General features: G+C 49.2%; 1 protein-coding gene across 2 annotated transcripts in view; it reads right to left on the reverse strand.

The window, feature by feature from the left end:
• The window catches only part of LOC145358803 (tropomyosin alpha-1 chain), a 110,865-nt gene extending 92,563 nt beyond the window's left edge, over positions 1-18,302 (reverse strand). Inside the window, exon 1 of one of the 2 annotated variants that reach the window (XM_080213110.1) lies at positions 18,074-18,298. In XM_080213110.1, coding sequence (XP_080069236.1) covers positions 18,074-18,187 — 114 coding nt within the window. In that variant the 5' untranslated portion in view covers positions 18,188-18,298. Of the gene's footprint in view, positions 1-18,073 lie in introns of both variants that reach the window. The other variant, XM_080213107.1, reaches the window with a different exon arrangement.
• Positions 18,303-21,562: the final 3,260 nt, after the last annotated feature.

Consider the following 21,562-nt stretch of genomic DNA (forward strand, 5'->3'; position numbering starts at 1 on the left):
ACAAAACTGGAGCCAAGGCAAACCAAGGGTAAGCCCTCCGCTGGTTGGCGTCGTTGGAGTAAAATCAAAATGAAAGGATATAAGATGGTTACCTGGCATAAAATGGACTCTGGGAAAAGACATTAAGATGTACTTAATGAAAGCTAGCACGAGGGGACATAGCTTTAAATTAAGGGGTGGTAGTTATAGGACGGATGTCAGGGGTAGGTTCTTTACCCAGAGGGTGGTGAGGGATTGGAATGCCCTGCCTGCTGCAGTTGTAAATGCGCCTAGTTTGGGGGCGTTTAAGAGATCCGTGGATAGGTTTATGGATGGAAAGGGATTGGTTTAGGTTAGAGGGTCATTGCTTTTTTCTTAATTGGTCGGCGCAACATCGTGGGCCGAAGGGCCTGTTCTGCGCTGTAATGTTCTATGTTCTATGTACTGACTTGGGCACAGACATTGCACAACAAAGAGTTAAAACTAGTTAGTGTCTGTATTACTGCAGGAAATAGATGGCGGCACGGTAGCACATTGCTGCTTCACAGCTCCAGGGTCCTGGGTTCGATTCCCGGCTCGGGTCACTGTCTGTTTGCACATTCTCCTCGTGTCTGCGTGGGTTTCCTCTGGGTGCTCCGGTTTCCTCCCACAGTCCAAAGATGTGCAGGTTAGGTTGATTGGCCATGCTAAGAAATTGCCCCTTAGTGTCCTAAGATGCTTAGGTTAGAGGGATTAGTGGGTATAATATGTAGGGATATGGGGGTAGGGCCTGGGTGGGATTGTGATCGGTGCAGACTCGATGGGCCAAAGGGCCTCTTTTTGCCCTGTAGGGTTCTATGATGCTATGATTCTAGATCAGACTTTGAGGCACCTTAGCTTGAGATAAAGCAGAGCCAAAACAATAAGTTTTGGTAACGAAATCAGTCATTGATGGGGGGGCATAAATGTATCTACTCTGTGTATAACAATGTGTTAACTGCCAGTGTCTGTACTTGTCTATGTATAACGATGTGATAACAGCTAATGTCCATACTTGACCATTATTTAAAAATGTATAAAAGATGCTCAACTGCCATTTTAAAGTTGAGAAGGTGACTGTGTGCACTGCGGAGAGTCCAGCACTTCTCCCAAAGCTTTGTCCGATAAAACTGCATGTTGAATCTTAGATCTGACTCTGAGTGGTGATTTTCTCACAATAGAGTCATACCTGGCACATAGGAAGATGGTGGTGGTGATTGGAGATTAATCATCTCAGCTCCAGAAGATCTCTACACCAGTCCGACAGGTTAGTATCCAAAACATCTTTAGCTGCTTCATTAATGACTTTCCCTCTATCGTTGAGTCGGAAGAGGCAATATTCTCTGATGACTGCACAATGCTCAGTATCATTCATGACTCCTCAGATACTGAAGCTGTCCATGTCCAAAAGCAGCAAGACCTGGACAATATCCAGACTTGGGCTGACAAGTGACCAGTAACATTTGCACCACACAAGTGCTAGGAAATGACCATCTCCAAGAAGAGAGGATCTAACCATTGCCCAACCATCGCTGAATCCCCCACTGTCAACATCCTCAGAGTTACCATTGACCAGAAACTGAACTGGACTAGCCATACCAATACTATGGCTACAACAGCAGGTCAAAGGCTAGGAATCCCACGGCAGGTGACTCACCTCCTGACTCCCCAAAGCCTCTCCACAAGGCAAAAAATCAGGAGTGCGGTGGAATTCTCTCTCTCCCTTTGCTTGGATGAGTGTAACTCCTAACAACATTCAAAAAACTCAATGCTATCCAGAAAAAACCACCCCCTTGACTGCGACCCTTCCACAAATATTCAATCCCTTCACCACTGACGAACAGTGGCAGTTGTGCGCACCATCTACAAGACGCATTGAAGGAACACACCAAGGTTCTTTAGACACCGCGTTCCAAACCCATGACCACTGCCATCTAGAAAGACAGGAGCAGCAGATACCTGGGGGGATCATCACCTGGAGGTTCCTCTCCAAGTCCCTCATCATCCTGACTTGGAAATGTGTTGACATTCCTTCATTGTCGCTTGGTCAAATACCCTCCCTAACAGCACCGTGGGTGTACCTACATTTCAGGATCTGCAGCAGTTCAAGATGGCAGCTCACTTCTCAAGAGATGGGCAATAAATGCAAGAGTAGCTAGGGATGCCCACATCCGTAAATGAATCTCTGCCTTTACACTCCTACTCTCCTAGTCCATATTTGGATAAAGTCCCCCATTATAACAACCCTATAACTGTGTACCTCTCTGTAATTCCCTTGCAAATTTGTTCCTCTGTATCTTTCCACAGTTGGTGGCCTAAAGACTACAACAAACAATGTAATTACACATTTTTTTGTTCCTCAGCTCTAGTCAAATAGATTCTGATGGTGATCCTTCTGGAGCATTGAAAGGCTCAAAGTCCTCAATCAACCCTGCCGTCTTGTCCCTTTCCTTCCTTTCCCATCTGTCTTGAAGATCAGGTGAACATCAACTGGGTGGAAAAGTAAGTGATGTTTAAGAGTGGATTTAAAATGGTTCTAAATAGATTAAGATTGGTGCTAATCTCAACTGAAAGATCAAATGCAAATAAGACTCAATGTCCACTAATATGAATAACATTCACAGTTCTTGGAACAACTTTATTTATCTCTAGTTTGTGTCATTCATTTAGATTTATCTAGTTTCTGTTTCCATGGGGCCCTCTCTAGAGAGATTTATTTCTCTGCTATAGGACTCAGAGCGGGTGGAATGCCCTGCCTGCAGCAGTTGTGGACTCGCCAACTTTAAGGGTGTTCAAATGGTCAGTGGATAGGCATATGGATAACATTGGGATAGTTTAAGTTAGAGGGTCATTAGATTGGTTCCACTGGTCGGCACAACATTGAGGGCCGAAGGGCCTGTACTGCGCTGGAATGTTCTATGTTCTAGATAACTTTTATTGATGGATTTCTGAGATTTCACACTCAGATATTAGTAACTGGATAATACTTCACTGGGGATAATGAAGCTACACATATAATCCGATCCTTTGTGTAAAAGGGTCAAAAACTATTTAATACAATGGCTGTTTGATTGCTGGGATTGATTACTGAATTGCTTAGTATTTAAGACAATATCAAAGATTGTTCATTAGCATTGAATTTACAGGAGATGTTATACAATTTCCAATATATCCGACAAAACAATTAAACTTATTGCACTTGGCGTTAAGACAGTTTAGAACTATATGAAGACCCCTGTGATTTTCCATTCCATTTTGATGTGCGCTTACTTGCTATACGCCCCTCTCAGTGCATTTGCACCATTTTCTCGAACTTGTCCTAATCGGTTCAACAGTTCATAGAAATCCCTTGGGTGGGATTTTCTGACCCCCTCATGGCAGGTTCCCCGGTGGTGGAAAGGGCACGCCATGTAAAACACCATAGACGTCAGCGGGAGTGGGCATTTCTACCAGTAGCCCATGGCGAACAGCCTCCACCACTGGAAAGCACTGAGGGGGAAATCCTGCACTTTGTGTTTCTGTTGTTTCCAAATCTTTCATTACAAAAAAAGGCCAAAGAAATCCTGAAATATGCAAATTCTAAATATTCATTTGAGGATTCTGAGGGACAAGATTTATGAGCATTTGGAGAAGTTTAGAATGATCCGGAATAGCCAGCACGGCTTTGTCAAGGGCAGGTCGTGCCTTACGAGCCTAGTTGAGTTCTTTGAGAATGTGACTGAACACATTGACGAAGGAAGAGCGGTGGACGTGGTTTACATGGACTTCAACAAGGCGTTTGATAAGGTCCTCCATGCAAGGCTTCTTGAGAAGGTGAGAGGGCATGGGATCCGGGGGGTTTTGGCCTTGTGGATCCAGAACTGGCTTGCCTGCAGAAGGCAGAGAGTGATTGTGGATGGGTCTTTTTCTGCATGGAGGTTGGTCACCAGTGGAGTGCCCCAGGGATCTGTTCTAGGACCCTTGCTGTTTGTCATTTTCATAAATGACCTGGATGAGGAAGTGGAGGGATGGGTTAGTAAGTTCACCGACGATACGAAGGTTGGTGGTGTTGTGGATGGTCTGGAGGGATGTCAGAAGTTGCAGCGGGACATAGATAGGATGCAAGACTGGGCGGAGAAGTGGCAGATGGACTTCAACATGGATAAATGTGTAGTGGTCCATTTTGGCAGGACCAACGGGATGAAGGAATACAATATCAAGGGTAGGAGTCTTAGCAGTGTTGAAGAGCAGAAGGATCTTGGGGTCTGGGTCCATAAGACTCTTAAATCGGCCTCGCAGGTGGAGGATGTAGTCAAGAAGGCGTATGGTGTACTGGCCTTCATTAATCGAGGGTTTGAGTTTGGGAGTCGGGAGGTAATGCTGCAACTTTATAAGACCCTTGTCAGACCCCACTTGGAGTACTGTGCGCAGTTTTGGTTGCCTCACTACAGGAAGGATGTGGAAGCTATTGAGAGGGTGCAGAGGAGATTTACAAGGATGTTGCCTGGATTGGGAGGCATGCCTTATGAAGATAGGTTGAGGGAGCTGGGACTCTTCTCCCTGGAGAGACGAAGGTTGAGAGGCGACCTGATAGAGGTTTATAAGATGTTGAGATGGATTCTCGGAGGCTATTTCCCAGGGCTGAAATGGTCGCTACGAGAGGACACAGCTTTAAGGTGCTGGGGAGCAGGTACAGAGGAGATGTTAGGGGTAAGTTTTTCACTCAGAGGGTGGTGAGTGAGTGGAATCGGCTGCCGTCAGTGGTGGTAGAGACGAACTCGCTGGGGTCTTTTAAAAGACTTCTGGATGAGTATATGGGATCTAATGGGATTGGGAGTTACAGATAGTTCTATGGCTTGGTAGGTATAGATGTGATCGGCGCAACTCGTGGGCCGAAGGGCCTGTTGGTGCTGTAGTGTTCTATGTTCTAAATTCTGAAACATGCAAATTCTAAATGTAAATCATTTGAAAATCTTGATTAAATTGCAGCTTGTATTAATTCATGGGGAACTATTATCATATTTATAGTTGAGGCAGTTCTAATAGACACTTGGCCCATTGCTGTTATTTGTAGATATCCCAAATCCCTCTGAAAGCCCAGCTAATTCCTTGACTCTCCAATGATACCATTTTTAATTGAGAGGATTAACGAGGTTGCTGACTGTTGAGTTGCTAATGATCGTGGAGTCTCTCGGGTCAGATTAGTGGCATCAGGTGGTTCCAGTGTCACCTTCAGATGCAATGCAGCAGCTGCCCCATTCCTGCCGGAGATTAGCCATTGGAACCGTGGACCACAGTCAGGAGAACGTAGAACCCGACAGTGCAGAAAGAGGCCCTTCGGCCCATCGAGTCTGCACCGACCACAATCTCACCCAGGCCCTACCCCCATATCCCTACATATTTTACCCACTAATCCCTCTAACCTACGCATCCCTGGACACTAAGGGGCAATTTCTTAGCACGGCCAATCGACCCAACCCGCACATCTTTGGACTGTGGGAGGAAACCAGAGCACCCGGAGGAAACCCACGCAGACACGAGGAGAATGTGCAAACTCCACACAGACAGTGACCCGAGCCGGGAATCGAACCCAGGACCCTGGAGCTGTGAAGCAGCAGTGCTAACCCACTTTGCACTGTGAGAAAGACGGAATGAAGACATAATGAACTGCGAGAAAGGCGTAATGAAACGATAGTCAGACATTCCCTGATGTTAACTGGTATAGCATATATAACATTGAAAGGTTCATTCCAGTGTTTATGCTTTACACGAACCTTCAACTAGCCTTCTTCATTGAACTTTTAAAAAATCCTTCTGTTCTCTTCTCCCTCATATTTATCCAGCTTCCATTGAAATATACGATCTCTACAGTGCAGAAGGAGACCATTCAACCCGTCAAGTCTGCAACAATTCTCTGAGAGAGCATCTTACCCAGGTCTCCCCCTTCCCCTATCCCCGTAACCCTGCACATTTACCACGGCGAATCCGCCTAACCTACACACCTTTGGATTATGGGAGGAAACTGGAGCACCCGGAGAAAACCCGGAGATCATGTAAACTCCACACAGACAGTCAGCTGTGGCTGGAATCGAACCCGGGTCCCTGGAGCTGTGAGGCAGCAGTGTTAACTACAGTGCCACTGTTCCCGCCCCAAATGCATTTATTCTCCACAACCACTCTGTGTGGCAATGCGTTTCATATTCTCACCAGCCTCTGGGAAAACAAGATTTGCTTGAAATCCCTGCTGGAATACTGACAATACCCATGTCTCCCTCACGAGTAGGAACATGTTCTGTATGTCTAACATATCCAAATTTGCCAATATCACATGAGAGGCAGCATAGATGGAAAAAAATATTGATAGCAAAACAGTGACAAATAGATTTCAATGTCGGTAAATATATGCCTGTCAAATTTGGAACTAGAAAGGATAAAACTTCCTAAATGATGAAAAGCTAAAAGTAGGGAAAACCTTTGATCCAGAGGGTTGAAATATTAGGATGATGAATGGGATGGATAGGATAGAGGTGGAGAGGCTCTTCCCGCTCAGAAAGGACAGTAGGACTAGAGGGCACAGCCTCAAGATAAAGGGGGGGGGGGCGCGGTTTAGAACGGAGTTGAAGAGGAACTTCTTCACTCAAAGGGTGGTGAATCTCTGGAATTCTCTGCCAGTTGAAGTGGTGGAGGCTGCCTCGCTAAATATAATTAAGACGCGGGTTGATAGGTTTTTGATAAGCGAGGGGATTAAGGGTTATGGGGAGAGGGCGGGAATGTGGAACTGAGCCACGACAGATAAGCCATGATCTTATTGAATGGCGGGGCAGGCTCGAAGGGCTAGATGGCCGACTCCTGCTCCTATTTCTTATGTTCTTAGGAACAGATTTTTTTTATTCATTAGATGTGGCTGGGCCAGCATTTATTGCCCATCCCTAATTGCCTTTGAACAGCCATTTCAGAGGGCACTTAAGCATCAACCACATTGCTGTGGGTCCGGACTCACGTGTAGGCCAGACCAGGTAAGGATGGCAGATTTCCTTCCCTAAAAGGCATTAGTGAACCTGATGGGGTTTTACATCAATTGACAATACCAGATCAATTATCAATTTTAAAACCTGCCTGCTGAAGTTTTATTGGCCAAAGACAGTAAGGAATTTGAGACTTTAGCCTATGGAGTTACATCACAGATTAGCCTGAATCTCATTGCATAGTGTGGAGAAAGGTTGAGGAGCCTCCCTCTGCCTGTTCCTGTGCTGTTCAGCTTATCAAACACCTCCACCGTATTAAAGGTCTCAATCACATCACCTCTCAGCCTTCTCTTTTCCAGAGAAATGGGCTTCAGAAAGAAATGCAGGGCTATGAAAGGGGAATGGAACTAATTGGATAGCTCTTTCACAGCGCTAGCACAGATCCAATGGATCAAATAGCCACCCTCTGTGCTGTAAGATTCTATAATTGTCGGAGGCTTTGAAGACATCATGTGTCCCATACTAGCACATAAAATCCTCTCAAAAGGAAGGTTATACTAACAGATGGTACACAGACAGATGTATACCTACACACACACACACACACACACACACACACAACACACACACGAACTGAGCATACAAGGTAGGCTATACTAAGATATAGTGCACCCACAGATGTATATCCGCGCGCACACACACACACACAGAACTGAGTGTACAAGGCAGGTTATACTAATAGGTAGTGCACACACAGATGTACACACACACACACACACACACACACACACACACACACACACACACACACACACACACACACAGAACCGAGTGTACAAGGCAGGTTATACTAATAGTGCACACACAGATGTACACACACACACACATACAGAACTGAGTGTACAAGGCAGGTTATATTAGATAAGGGTGCACTAGAACGTGCACACACACACACACACACACACACACACACACACACACACACACACACATAGAACTGAGCATACAGGATTCACAATGTACTGCTCATTGACTGATGTGTTTTAGTCTCTGATCTGGGAAAACCTGGCAGTTAGGAATTCACTTTGGAATGTCTGGAATGATTCCACTTTCCATTCACACTGGCTGGAATGATTGACTAGATTAGAGAGTATCTCCCCAGGACTCTGCTGTGTCCCTGTCACTCAGTGAGTGCGGGAGAGCCCCCCCAGGAGGAGCCCCGGTCTAGTTTGACCAGGCAAACAGCACCAAATAAGGGCTGAGCCAATCTACTCTATAATACAAGGAAATGGCAGGAATGTCTCATGGGACCATTAAGTAAATGCTAAATGAGTTAATGGATTCATCCGCAGTTCAGTTGGTAGCGTTCCCACCCCAGAGTCAGAAGGTTATGAGTTTAAATCACAGTCCCAATTGAACAGGAGGTGAGAGCTCTGGTTTCAGGATACTGAGCTAACAGGAGTAGCTGGCCCGATGGGATTGGAGTGATGACCCTTCCCCCATTACACTGAACCATTCCCCTCACTCCCCCAAAAATAGGAAGGGCTCAGAGAGAGTGAAGATATTGGAATTAATTTATTCATTCGTACAATGTGGGTGTCTTTGTCAAGGCCAGCATTTATTCCCCATCCCTAATTGCCTGTGAACAGAATGGCTTGCATGCCCATTTCAAAAGGCAGTTAAGATTCAACCACATTGCCAAGTCTGGAGTCACATATAGACCAGACCAGGTAAGGAGCAGATTTTCTTCTATAAAGACACATTAATGAACCAGGTGGATTTTTATGATAATCAGCAGCAGTTTCACGGTCAACATTACTGAGACTAGCTTTATATTATCAATTTAAATTCCTCAAGGTGGGATTTGAACCCATATCCCCATAGCATTATCCTGGGTCTCTGGGTTACTATTCCAGTAACACTATCGCTCTGTTACCTCTCCCATCTCCCCAGAAATGAAAATCCAGAGATCTAAAATACACACAGCAGATCAAAGTCAAAATTAACCCCACTATTTAATTTCACTCACTCAGTGACCTCTCTGTACATCTACTGATATTAATCCAGCTCCCTCACACTGTCACTCAGTAACCCCTGTCTCCCCCTCATCCTGTTACTGACTGTATTCGTACCGATGTTAGTCCAGCTCCCTCACAGTCGGTCCGTATCCCCTCTCCCCCCAGTGCTCTGTGTTCCTGACTGTATCTGTACAGTTTGGTTACCCTGACTTCAGTCATTGGCAAGATTTTAGAGTCCGTTATTACAGATGAGGTCCCAGAGTATTTGGATAAAGTAGGACTGAGTCAGCACGGTTTTGTCAAGGGGAGGTCGTGTCTGACAAATCTGTTAGAGTTCTTTGAGAAGGTAAGAAGGAAGTTAGATAAAGGAGAACCAGTGGATGTGATTTATTTAGATTTCCAGAAAGCCTTTGACAAGGTGCCGCACAGGAGACTGTTAAATAAGTTAAGTGTCCATGGTGTAAAGGGTAAGACCCTGGCATGGATAGAGGATTTGCTGACTAGCAGAAGGCAGAGAGAGGGGTTAAAGGGGTCTTTCTCAGGATGGCAGCCGGTGACTAGTGGTGTGCCTCAGGGGTCAGTGCTGGGACCACAGCTTCTCACAATATACATTAATAATTTGAGCGAAGGATTTGAAGGCGCTGTTACTAAGTTTGCAGATGATACGAAGGTATGTAAAGGGACAGATAGTATTGAGGAAGCGGGGGGGGGCTGCAGAAAGACATGGACAGGGTAGGAGAGTGGGCAAAGTACTGGCAGGTGGAACACAATGTGGAAAAGTCTGAGGTTATGTATTTTGGGAGGAATGGCGGCAAATGGGAAAATGCTTAGGAAATCAGAAACACAAAGGGATTTGGGAATCCTTGTTCAAGATTCTCTTCAGGTTAACGTACAGGTTCAGTCGGCAGTTAGGAAGGCAAATGCAATATTAGCATTCATGTCAAAAGGGCTAGAATACAAGAGCAGGGATGTACTTCTGAGGCTGTATAAGGCTCTAGTCAGACCCCATTTGGAGTATTGTGAGCAATTTTGGGCCCCGTATCTAAGGAAGGCCTTAGAATGGGTCCAGAGGAGGTTCACAAGAATGATTCATGGAATGAAGAGCTTGTCTGATGAGGAACGGTTGAAGACTCTGGATCTGTACTTGTCGGAGTCTAGAAGGACGAGGCGGGGGATCTTATTGAAACAGCATACTGTGAGGCCTGGATAGAATGGACGTGGAGAGGATGTTTCCATTAGTAGGAAAAACTAGAACTAGAGGACATAACATCAAACATAGATGAGGGGGCATTTCTTCAGCCAGAGAGTGTTGAATCTGTGGAACTCTTTGCTACTGAAGGCTGTGGAGGTCAGGTCATTGAGTATCTTTAAGACAGAGATAGGTTGTTGATTGATAAGGGGATTAGGGGTTGTGGGGAAAAGGCAGGAGAATGGGGATGAGAAAAATATCAGCCAAGATTGATTGGCGGAGCAGACTCGATGGGCTGACTGGCCTTATTCTGCTCCTACGGCTTATGGCCTTATATCTTGTTATGTTAATCCAGCTCCCTCACACTGTCACTCAGTAACTCCTGTCCCCCATGCTCCCTGTGTTAGTGGCTTTAATTCCATTGAGAGTTAATGTGTTCTGCTCAATACTTTCTGTCAGGTCGAATCCTGGGCCACTAACCATAGCCCCAAATCATTGATCAACGCATTCATTGTCCTTTGTTTTGATGAAGAATTTGGTGCAATATTAATTTTATTCATTAGATAAAAACAGGTTAAAACTAAGATGCTGGAATCTGAAGCAAAAACAGAAAGTGCTGGAAAATCTCAGCAGGTCTGACAGCCTCGGTGGAGAGAGAACAGAGGCAGTGTTTTGACTCAGGGTGACTGTCAGAGCGGATGTGAGATAAAAACAGGTGACGTCAGTGGGTTCATATACACCTTTCCAGCAAGAGGTGCCCGGAGAGGGAGCATGCGGCATTCACGGGCACAGCTAACGCCTTCCATGCCCGCTGGGCACCACAGGGGCTGGTGTGTGTTATAGACCCTTATAATCACATTTTGATTTAATGTTTTAAGTTTCCTTTTGGACTTTGGTTTCTGTTCGGGCTGTTCCCCCCTTTCCTTTTTGGGGGGCTGCCCCTCTTAATTTGTCCGTAAATTAATTTGAGTTTGTTTTACTTGTTGGGTCGTTGAAAGAACTACCTAACGGGCGACCGATCAGATATCTGTTTATCCGATGCCACCCTCCTGGCGTAATGTTTCCTTCTGCGAGTTAAAGCCAGTCGGTATTTAATTATTTGCCGCAAATACTCTGAAATGTTAAAGGGGCAAAACAAAAGGGGGAAGCCGTTAACCTGAGAGTTAAACTGCCCACATCAGCTGTGAGACAGACAATAGAAAAACTATCAGGTTCATCCCAACATTCATTAGTTTATCTGTTTAATAATGAAATGGAGTCAGATGACAAGATGCATTGGGGGTTATTTATTGTTAGTGTTATTGTGTCAACACTGATATGCGTGTGGTTGTGAATGAGCCTGTATTTATAAGTTAGACGAGGACCCCGGGCACACTGTTGACGGTGACACCAGCTGCGCAGTAATGAAAGATTCTGTTCCACAGAACATAGAACATTCCAGCGCAGTACAGGCCCTTCGGCCCTCGATGTTGCGCCGACCAGTAGAACCAATCTAATGACCCTCTAACCTAAACTATTCCAATGTTATCCATATGCCTATCCACTGACCATTTGAATGCCCTTAAAGTTGGCGAGTCCACAACTGCTGCAGGCAGGGCATTCCACGCCCTTACTACCCTCTGAGTAAAGAACCTACCTCTGACATCCGTCCTATAATTACCACCCCTTAATTTAAAGCTAAACCGTCTCAGTTCTCATTGGTCAGCGATAGAGTTTAGCAGACAGAAAACCCAAAGTAGGTGTGCACTGTCAAATATCCCTCTCCAAATGATTCCTATACTCATATGGTGAATTCTCTGCATGTGTGGCCCATGTGTTACATGTGTTACATGTTCTCTGTATGATCAGTGTGCGTCTCCCATATGATGGTAAGTGGCGTGCTCCCCAGGACGTGATGTTTGTTAGAGAATGTGTTCTGGAGCAGAAAGATTTAATTTAAAATCAGACACCTTAACTAACAGCATTCCAGCCACCTCCACCGACACTCAGACGTGGCTCCAATCCAGGAATCCGATCCCACCCTCCTGGTGTAATGTTTCCTTCTGTGAGTTAAAGCCAATCGGTATTTAATTTTTTGCCGCAAATGTTTTGAAATGTTAAAGGGGCAAAAAAAAGGGAAGCTGTTAATCTGAGAGCTGATGTGGTTCCAAAAAGTTCCCAAGCCCTCTGAACACTCAGTGTTTTCACACTCACACAGTACACACTCACAGTCAGTGTGTTCACACTAGCAGTTAGTGTGGTCACACATCGCAGTCAATGAGTGCACACTCACAGTATGTTCACACTCGCAGTCAGTGTGTTCACACTCACAGTATGTTCACACTCGCAGTCAGTGAGTACACACTCGCAGTCAGTGTGTTCACACTCGCAGTCAGTGAGTATACACTCGCCGTCAGTGTGTTCACACTCGCAGTCAGTGAGTACACACTCACAGTCAGTGAGTACACACTCACAGTCAGTGTGTTCACACTCACAGTCAGTGTGTTCACACTCGCAGTCAGTGAGTACACACTCGCAGTCAGTGTGTTCACACTCGCAGTCAGTGAGTACACACTCGCCGTCAGTGTGTTCACACTCGCAGTCAGTGAGTACACACTCGCAGTCAGTGAGTACACACTCGCAGTCAGTGTGTACACACTCGCAGTCAGTGAGTACACACTCGCAGTCAGTGAGTACACACTCGCCGTCAGTGTGTTCACACTCGCAGTCAGTGAGTACACACTCGCAGTCAGTGAGTACACACTCGCAGTCAGTGAGTACACACTCGCAGTCAGTGAGTACACACTCGCAGTCAGTGTGTTCACACTCGCAGTCAGTGTGTTCACACTCGCCATCAGTGTGTTCACACTCGCAGTCAGTGTGTTCACACTCGCAGTCAGTGAGTACACACTCGCCGTCAGTGTGTTCACACTCGCAGTCAGTGTGTTCACACTCGCAGTCAGTGAGTACACACTCGCAGTCAGTGAATACACTCTCACAGTCAGTGAGTACACACTCGCAGTCAGTGAATACACTCTCACAGTCAGTGAATACACTCTCACAGTCAGTGAGTACACACTCGCAGTCAGTGAGTATACACTCGCCGTCGGTGTGTTCATACTCGCAGTCAGTGAGTACACAGTCACACTCAGTGTGTTCACACTCGCAGTCAGTGAGTACACAGTCACACTCAGTGAGTTCACACTCGCAGTCAGGGAGTGAGTACGATGGTGAGTGCAGCGACTGGTTTGTTGCTGATTGGGTCACTGAGTTATTTTGGATGTAAAGTTTGATTTTCTCTCCAGTCGGATTATTGTCCGAGGGAGTGAGTTGCATCCTCCCTGTTCACTTCCTGTCTGATAATCTGTCCTGGTGATCAGTGCACTCCAGGTCCTGGGGTCTCACTGCTCCCGGAACGACCCCCTCAGCCTGGACTCCGGCGCACTTCTCTAACATTAAAGTTATTTCTGGCATCTTCCTTTTTACGGTGCAGAGTTGTGAGTGAAGAACTCAGTCTTGTATTTTGATTACGCATTTTCTCTCTCACTCCTTCCCTTGCTCATTCTGTTTATCTCTCTCTGTTTCTTTCTTGCTCTCTCGCTCTCCACTTGCCCTTATTTCCTTTGCTGTGTTATCTCTCTCTCTTTAACTTTCTGATGCCTTCATTTTTCTCTCCTCACTGACAATGTTTCTCTGATTTTATGGAGAGAACATTTCGCTTTTATATCAGGAGCATCTCTGCAGTCCCCATCTCTGCAGTCCCATCTCTGCAGTCCCCATCTCTGCAATCCCCATCTCTGCAGTCCCATCTCTGCAGTCCCATCTCTGCAGTCCCCATCTCTGCAGTCCCATCTCTGCAGTCCCCATCTCTGCAGTCGCAGCTCTGCAGTCCCATCTCTGCAGTCCCCATCTCTGCAGTCCCATCTCTGCAGTCCCCATCTCTGCAGTCCCATCTCTGCAATCCCCATCTCTGCAGTCCCCATCTCTGCAGTCCCATCTCTGCAGTCCCCATCTCTGCAGTCCCATCTCTGCAATCCCCATCTCTGCAATCCCCATCTCTGCAGTCCCCATCTCTGCAGTCCCCATCTCTGCAGTCCCCAGCTCTGCAGTCCCCATCTCTGCAGTCCCCATCTCTGCAGTCCCCAGCTCTGCAGACCCCATCTCTGCAGTCCCCATCTCTGCAGTCCCATCTCTGCAGTCCCATCTCTGCAGTCCCATCTCTGCAGTCCCCATCTCTGCAGTCCCCATCTCTGCAGTCCCCATCTCTGCAGTCCCAGCTCTGCAGTCCCCATCTCTGCAGTCCCATCTCTGCAGTCCCATCTCTGCAGACCCATCTCTGCAGTCCCCATCTCTGCAGTCCCATCTCTGCAGTCCCATCTCTGCAGTCCCCATCTCTGCAGTCCCATCTCTGCAGTCCCATCTCTGCAGACCCATCTCTGCAGTCCCCATCTCTGCAGTCCCCATCTCTGCAATCCCATCTCTGCAGTCCCCACCTATGCAGTCCCAGCTTTGCAGTCCCAGCTCTGCAGTCCCCATCTCTGCAGTCCCATCTATGCAGTCCCCATCTCTGCAGTCCCATCTCTGCAGTCCCATCTCTGCAGTCCCAGCTCTGCAGTCCCCATCTCTGCAGTCCCCATCTCTGCAGTCCCATCTCTGTAGTCCCATCTCTGCAGTCCCCATCTCTGCAGTCCCCATCTCTGCAGTCCCCATCTCTGCAGTCCCATCTCTGCAGTCCCATCTCTGCAGTCCCAGCTCTGCAGTCCCATCTCTGCAGTCCCATCTCTGCAGTCCCAGCTCTGCAGTCCCATCTCTGCAGTCCCATCTCTGCAGTCCCCATCTCTGCAGTCCCATCTCTGCAGTCCCATCTCTGCAGTCCCAGCTCTGCAGTCCCATCTCTGCAGTCCCATCTCTGCAGTCCCATCTCTGCAGTCCCCATCTCTGCAGTCCCATCTCTGCAGTCCCATCTCTGCAGTCCCCATCTCTGCAGTCCCATCTCTGCAGTCCCATCTCTGCAGTCCCATCTCTGCAGTCCCCGTCTCTGCAGTCCCAGCTCTGCAGACCCCATCTCTGCAGTCCCCATCTCTGCAGTCCCATCTCTGCAGTCCCCGTCTCTGCAGTCCCATCTCTGCAGTCCCCATCTCTGCAGTCCCATCTCTGCAGTCCCATCTCTGCAGTCCCCATCTCTGCAGTCCCAGCTCTGCAGACCCCATCTCTGCAGTCCCATCTCTGCAGTCCCAGCTCTGCAGTCCCATCTCTGCAGTCCCATCTCTGCAGTCCTATCTCTGCAGTCCCATCTCTGCAGTCCCCATCTCTGCATTCCCATCTCTGCAGTCGCATCTCTGCAGTCCCCATCTTTGCAGTCCCATCTCTGCAGTCCCCATCTCTGCAGTCCCCATCTCTGCAGTCGCATCTCTGCAGTCCCCATCTCTGCAGTCCCCATCTCTGCAGTCCCCATCTCTGCAGTCCCCATCTCTGCAGTCCCCATCTCTGCAGTCCCCAGCTCTGCAGTCCCATCTCTGCAGTCCCCATCTCTGCAGCCCCCATCTCTGCAGTCCCATCTCTGCAGTTCCCATCTCTGCAGTCCCCAGCTCTGCAGTCCCCATCTCTGCAGTCCCAGCTCTGCAGTCCCATCTCTGCAGTCCCCATCTCTGCAGTCCCCATCTCTGCAGTCCCCATCTCTGCAGTCCCCAGCTCTGCAGTCCCATCTCTGCAGTCCCATCTCTGCAGTCCCAGCTCTGCAGTCCCATCTCTGCAGTCCCATCTCTGCAGTCCCATCTCTGCAGTCCCATCTCTGCAGTCCCATCTCTGCAGTCCCCATCTCTGCAGTCCCATCTCTGCAGTCCCATCTCTGCAGTCCCATCTCTGCAGTCCCCGTCTCTGCAGTCCCAGCTCTGCAGACCCCATCTCTGCAGTCCCCATCTCTGCAGTCCCATCTCTGCAGTCCCCGTCTCTGCAGTCCCATCTCTGCAGTCCCCATCTCTGCAGTCCCATCTCTGCAGTCCCATCTCTGCAGTCCCCATCTCTGCAGTCCCAGCTCTGCAGACCCCATCTCTGCAGTCCCATCTCTGCAGTCCCAGCTCTGCAGTCCCATCTCTGCAGTCCCATCTCTGCAGTCCCATCTCTGCAGTCCCATCTCTGCAGTCCCCATCTCTGCAGTCCCCATCTCTGCAGTCGCATCTCTGCAGTCCCCATCTTTGCAGTCCCATCTCTGCAGTCCCCATCTCTGCAGTCCCCATCTCTGCAGTCGCATCTCTGCAGTCCCCATCTTTGCAGTCCCATCTCTGCAGTCCCCATCTCTCAGTCCCCATCTCTGCAGTCCCCACTCTGCAGTCCCCAGCTCTGCAGTCCCCATCTCTGCAGTCCCAGCTCTGCAGTCCCATCTCTGCAGTCCCCATCTCTGCAGTCCCCATCTCTGCAGTCCCCATCTCTGCAGTCCCCATCTCTGCAGTCCCCATCTCTGCAGTCCCCAGCTCTGCAGTCCCATCTCTGCAGTCCCCATCTCTGCAGCCCCCATCTCTGCAGTCCCATCTCTGCAGTTCCCATCTCTGCAGTCCCCAGCTCTGCAGTCCCCATCTCTGCAGTCCCAGCTCTGCAGTCCCATCTCTGCAGTCCCCATCTCTGCAGTCCCCATCTCTGCAGTCCCCATCTCTGCAGTCCCCAGCTCTGCAGTCCCATCTCTGCAGTCCCATCTCTGCAGCCCCCATCTCTGCAGTCCCATCTCTGCAGTCCCCAGCTCTGCAGTTCCCATCTCTGCAGTCCCCAGCTCTGCAGTCCCCATCTCTGCAGTCCCCATCTCTGCAGTCCCCATCTCTGCAGTCCCCATCTCTGCAGTCCCATCTCTGCAGTCCCATCTCTGCAGCCCCCATCTCTGCAGTCCCATCTCTGCAGCCCCCATCTCTGCAGTCCCCATCTCTGCTGGCTTTGATTACTTCCGTCATTCTCTCTCATTTGATTCTGAGGGAGTCAAAACGATCCTCAGTCTTTGTCTCCACATCTGTCCCGTACACATTCTGTCCTCTCGTCTCTTGCTTTACACTCTTGAGAAAGACTGTTCCACATGAGTCATTCCTCTTGGGATTAGTATGGGATCAATGCTAGAAGGTTCTTTCACAGTTAGCTCTCTGTGAGGGCTCAGGTATTTTCCACCTGCCCACATAACCCCCCCACCTCTGAAATTGCCACCAGTTTTGTGCCCCTTCTCTGAATTTAACCAATCCCCTCGTACTGCAAAGAGTGCAGCTGAATACGATATACAGTCTGTGGTCTGAGCTGCGACCTCAGTATGTACCTGAGTGTGCTACCTGCTTCATCCCTCAATCCTCTTCTCCAAATTCCTCTCAGTGCCCTCACTATCTTCCCCCGTGGTTCACTCACTATCTTCTGCCTCAGTTCCATCACTATCTTCCCCCTCAGTTCTTTCACTATCTTTCATCTCAGTTCCCTCGCTATCTTCTCTCACGGTTCCTCACTATCTTCCCTCATGGTACCTCTCTATCTTCTGTCACGGTTCCTCACTACCTTGTCTTGTGGTTTCTCACCATCTTCCCTCGTGGTTGTTCACTGTCTTCCCTCTTGGTTCCCTCACTGTCTTCCCTCTTGGTTCCCTCACTATCTTCCCTCTTGGTTCCCTCACTGTCTTCCCTCTTGGTTCCCTCACTGTCTTCCCTCTTGGTTCCCTCACTATCTTCCCTCTTGGTTCCCTCACTATCTTCCCTCTTGGTTCCCTCACTATCTTCACTCTCGGTTCCCTCACTATCTTCCCTGCAGTTGTCTCACTATCTTCCCTCGCGGTTCCTCACTACCTTTTCTCACGGTCCCTCACGGTACCTCACTGTCTTGCCTCGCAGTTCCTCACTATCTTTGGTCGCCATTCCCTCACTATCTTACCCCTCGGTCTGTCACTATCTTTCTTCCCCCCGGCTCTTCAATCCTTTTCGGAAACCCACCTGTTTGAACTTTTCCTCTGCTGCTTTCTTGTCTGCCTCAGCCTGCTCCGCTCGGTCGATGGCATTCTCCTTGTCGAGCTTAAGCATCTGCATCTTCTTCTTGATGGCTTCCATGGCTGCTGGAGGAAGGGAGCTGTGCAGGTGGCAGAAGGACTGTTGGAAAAGGAGAAGGTTTCTCTTGCGTTGGAGGCAGAGGCTGTGTGAAGCAGGGCTCCGAGCGAGAGAGTGAGGCGTACTGAGTCACACAGGCTCAACTCACCCAGCCTTAAATTCCTTAAAGGAAAGGAATTACTGTTTTGGAAAGGTTCCCTTTTCTCCCTGTTGGTCTCCGATCCTTGAATCTGTTGACTGTCTTTGGAATGAGCTGGCGTAATCAGCTGTTCTTGGTCAATGTCCGTATTTGGGGCTGTGTTTATTCTGTAGAAGATCATATTGCTGTATTTAAAACCCATGGACAGGTTCTGAGAGGGGAGAAGGCGTTGACATCTACATGGTCTCACTTTGACAAACTTCATTAATACCACTCAAGTCATTGGAACTGATCGCCTCCCAGCTCCTTAAGGAGCGTTGACGATGCTTTGCCAGTGAGGTTAAGTTGGCTGTTCCTTAAACACTTTCCTTACACATTCGTTAACCCTTTCAGGGTCCCAGGTTTTTGCTCGTGTGGAGGTGTTTGAAAAAAGATCTGGAAATTAAAAAAAAAACAGACCAATAGCAAAATGGCAAACTGGCCAGCCTGGATTCCTGTTAGCCTGCAGCCCCCACCAACGTCCGCAGATATGAACCACCTCTGAAATGTCTTAACAAGTCACTTACTTGGAGCAAAATGTCAGAAGGAATTAGCTTAGACACTCAAGGCTACATCTGCAGTGGAAGGAAATGCTGGCGATGTTTTGGGGGGTAGGTGGGAGAGGGTATTGCAGTGGTACCTGATGTAGAATCATAGAAACCCTACAGTGCAGAAAGAGGCCCTTCGGCCCATCGAGTCTGCACCGAACACTATCCCACCCAGTCCCTACCCCCGTATCCCTACATATTATACCCACTAATCCCTGTAACCTACACATCCCTGCACACTAAGGGGCAATTTCTTCGCACGGCCAATCAACCTAACCCACACATCTTTGGACTGTGGGAGGAAACCGGAGCACCCGGAGGAAACCCACGCAGACACGAGGAGAATGTGCAAACTCCACACAGACAGTGACCCGAGCCGGGAATCGAACCCAGGACCCTGGAGCTGTGAAGCAGCAGTGCTAACCCACCGTGCCACCGTGCCGCCCAACCTGTTTGGGGTGGGGTGGGGCAATCGCTGATAACTCCATGGTGGGGTGGAGGGTAGGTTATTTTTTTGGTCTGATTGGCTCACCCTAACCTCATTTCAGCGAGGCTTTGATGCGTTTAGGTCCCGCCCATCAAAATGGAACTGTGAAACATGCCCCCGCTCCCTGTTTTCTTCTGACAAAACTGGATAGAAATCCGCCTGCTACTCTGGAGAGAAACGCGCCGGTTTTTAGTCAGACCCTGACACTCAAATTCTGCCCCATGGTTATACCCCAACCACAGGGACTGCAGTGAGTGCAAGTAGACAGCTCACCACCCACTTAGAACATAGAAAAGCTACAGCACAAACAGGCCCTTCGGCCCACAAGTTGCGCCGATCATGTCCCTACCTACTAGGCTTACATATAACCCTCGATCTTACTGAGTTCCATGTACTTATCCAAAAGTCTCTTAAAGGACCTTATCGAATCTGCCTCCACCATCACCGACGGCAGCCGATTCCACTCACTCACCACCCTCTGAGTGATAAACTTACCCCTGACATCTCCTCTGTACCTACTCCCCAGCACCTTAAACCTGTGTCCTCTCGTGGCAACCATTTCAGCCCTGGGAATTAGCCTCTGACTATCCCCTTGATCAATACCTCTCAACATCTTATACACCTCTATCAGGTCACCTCTCATCCTTCGTCTCTCTAAGGAGACTTACATAAGAACATAAGAACATAAGAAATAGGAGCAGGAGTAGGCCATCTAGCCCTTCGAGCCTGCCCCGCCATTCAATAAGATCATGGCTGATCTGTCGTGGCTCAGTTCCACATTCCCGCCCTCTCCCCATAACCCTTAATCCCCTCTCTTATCAAAAACCCATCAACCCGCGTCTTAAAAATATTTAGCGAGGCAGCCTCCACCACTTCAACAAAGGCAGTTGGGGATGGACAATAAATACTGGTCTGGCTAGTGACACCCACACAGCACAGTAGCACAGTGGTTAGCACAGCTGCTTCACAGCGCCAGGGACCCCTGGGTTTGATTCCCGGCTCAGGTGACTGTCTGTGCGGAGTCTGCACATTCTCCCCATGTCTGTGTGGGTTTCCTCCAGTTGCTCTGGTTTTCTCCTGTGCGCTCTCGTTGAGGCAGTCAGTTCCAGGTGGGACATCCTAGTCCGCGGGATAACAAGAGGAGGTCACTGCACCAGCCCGAGACAGCCTGAGCAGTGGGGTGATGATATGGTGTGCCGCACTTGGATTCTGAGCCACAGAAGGTTAAATGATCTTCAGTGTTCAGCAAGAGTTAATATCAAGTTGGCATGTCCCGGTGTGGAACAGTCAGGAAGGGTGGCTGTCCTTAGGGGAGTTTAGGAATCAGAGTAACAGGAGGCACTTATACCTGTGCCTGCCAAGGGTGATGAGACAGACCCGCTAGCCCTGGCTGCGAGTATGGGGGAGCTCTGTAAACCTGACAGACACCTCAACCTGGTTCTAGGTGGGCACAGGGGGCTCGGTGCAGTGTCGGGGGGCTTGGTGCAGTGTGGGGGGGCTCAGTGCAGTGTGGGGTTGGGGGGGTGCCTAGTGCAGGGGTGCTCAGTGCAGTGTGGGTGTGAGGGGGGGGGGCAGGTGCAGTGTGGGGGGGCTCAGTGCAGTGTGGGGGGCTTGGTGCAGTGTGGGTGTGAGGAGGGGCCCGGTGCAGTGTGGCGGGCTCAGTGCAGCGTGGGGGGCCTAGTGCAGTGTGGGTTGTGGGGGTCTCAGTGCAGTGTGGGGTGTGGGGAGCTCGGTGCAGTGCGGGTTGTGGGGGTCTCAGTGCAGTGTGGGGTGTGGGGAGCTCGGTGCAGTGTGGGTTGTGGGGGGCTCGGTGCAGTGTGGGTTGTGGGGAGCTCGGTGCAGTGTGGGTTGTGGGGGGCTCGGTGCAGTGTGGGGTGTGGGGAGCTTGGTGCAGTGTGGGTTGTGGGGGTCTCAGTGCAGTGTGGGTTGTGGGGGTCTCAGTGCAGTGTGGGGTGTGGGGAGCTCGGTGCAGTGTGGGTTGTGGGGGGCTCGGTGCAGTGTGGGGTGTGGGGAGCTTGGTGCAGTGTGGGTTGTGGGGGTCTCAGTGCAGTGTGGGTTGTGGGGGTCTCAGTGCAGTGTGGGGTGTGGGGAGCTCGGTGCAGTGTGGGTTGTGGGGGGCTCGGTGCAGTGTGGGGTGTGGGGAGCTTGGTGCAGTTTGGGTTGTG

The sequence above is a fragment of the Carcharhinus amblyrhynchos genome, chromosome 26, assembly GCF_965287045.1.
Source record: "Carcharhinus amblyrhynchos chromosome 26, sCarAmb.v2.hapA, whole genome shotgun sequence".
NCBI lineage: Eukaryota > Metazoa > Chordata > Chondrichthyes > Carcharhiniformes > Carcharhinidae > Carcharhinus > Carcharhinus amblyrhynchos.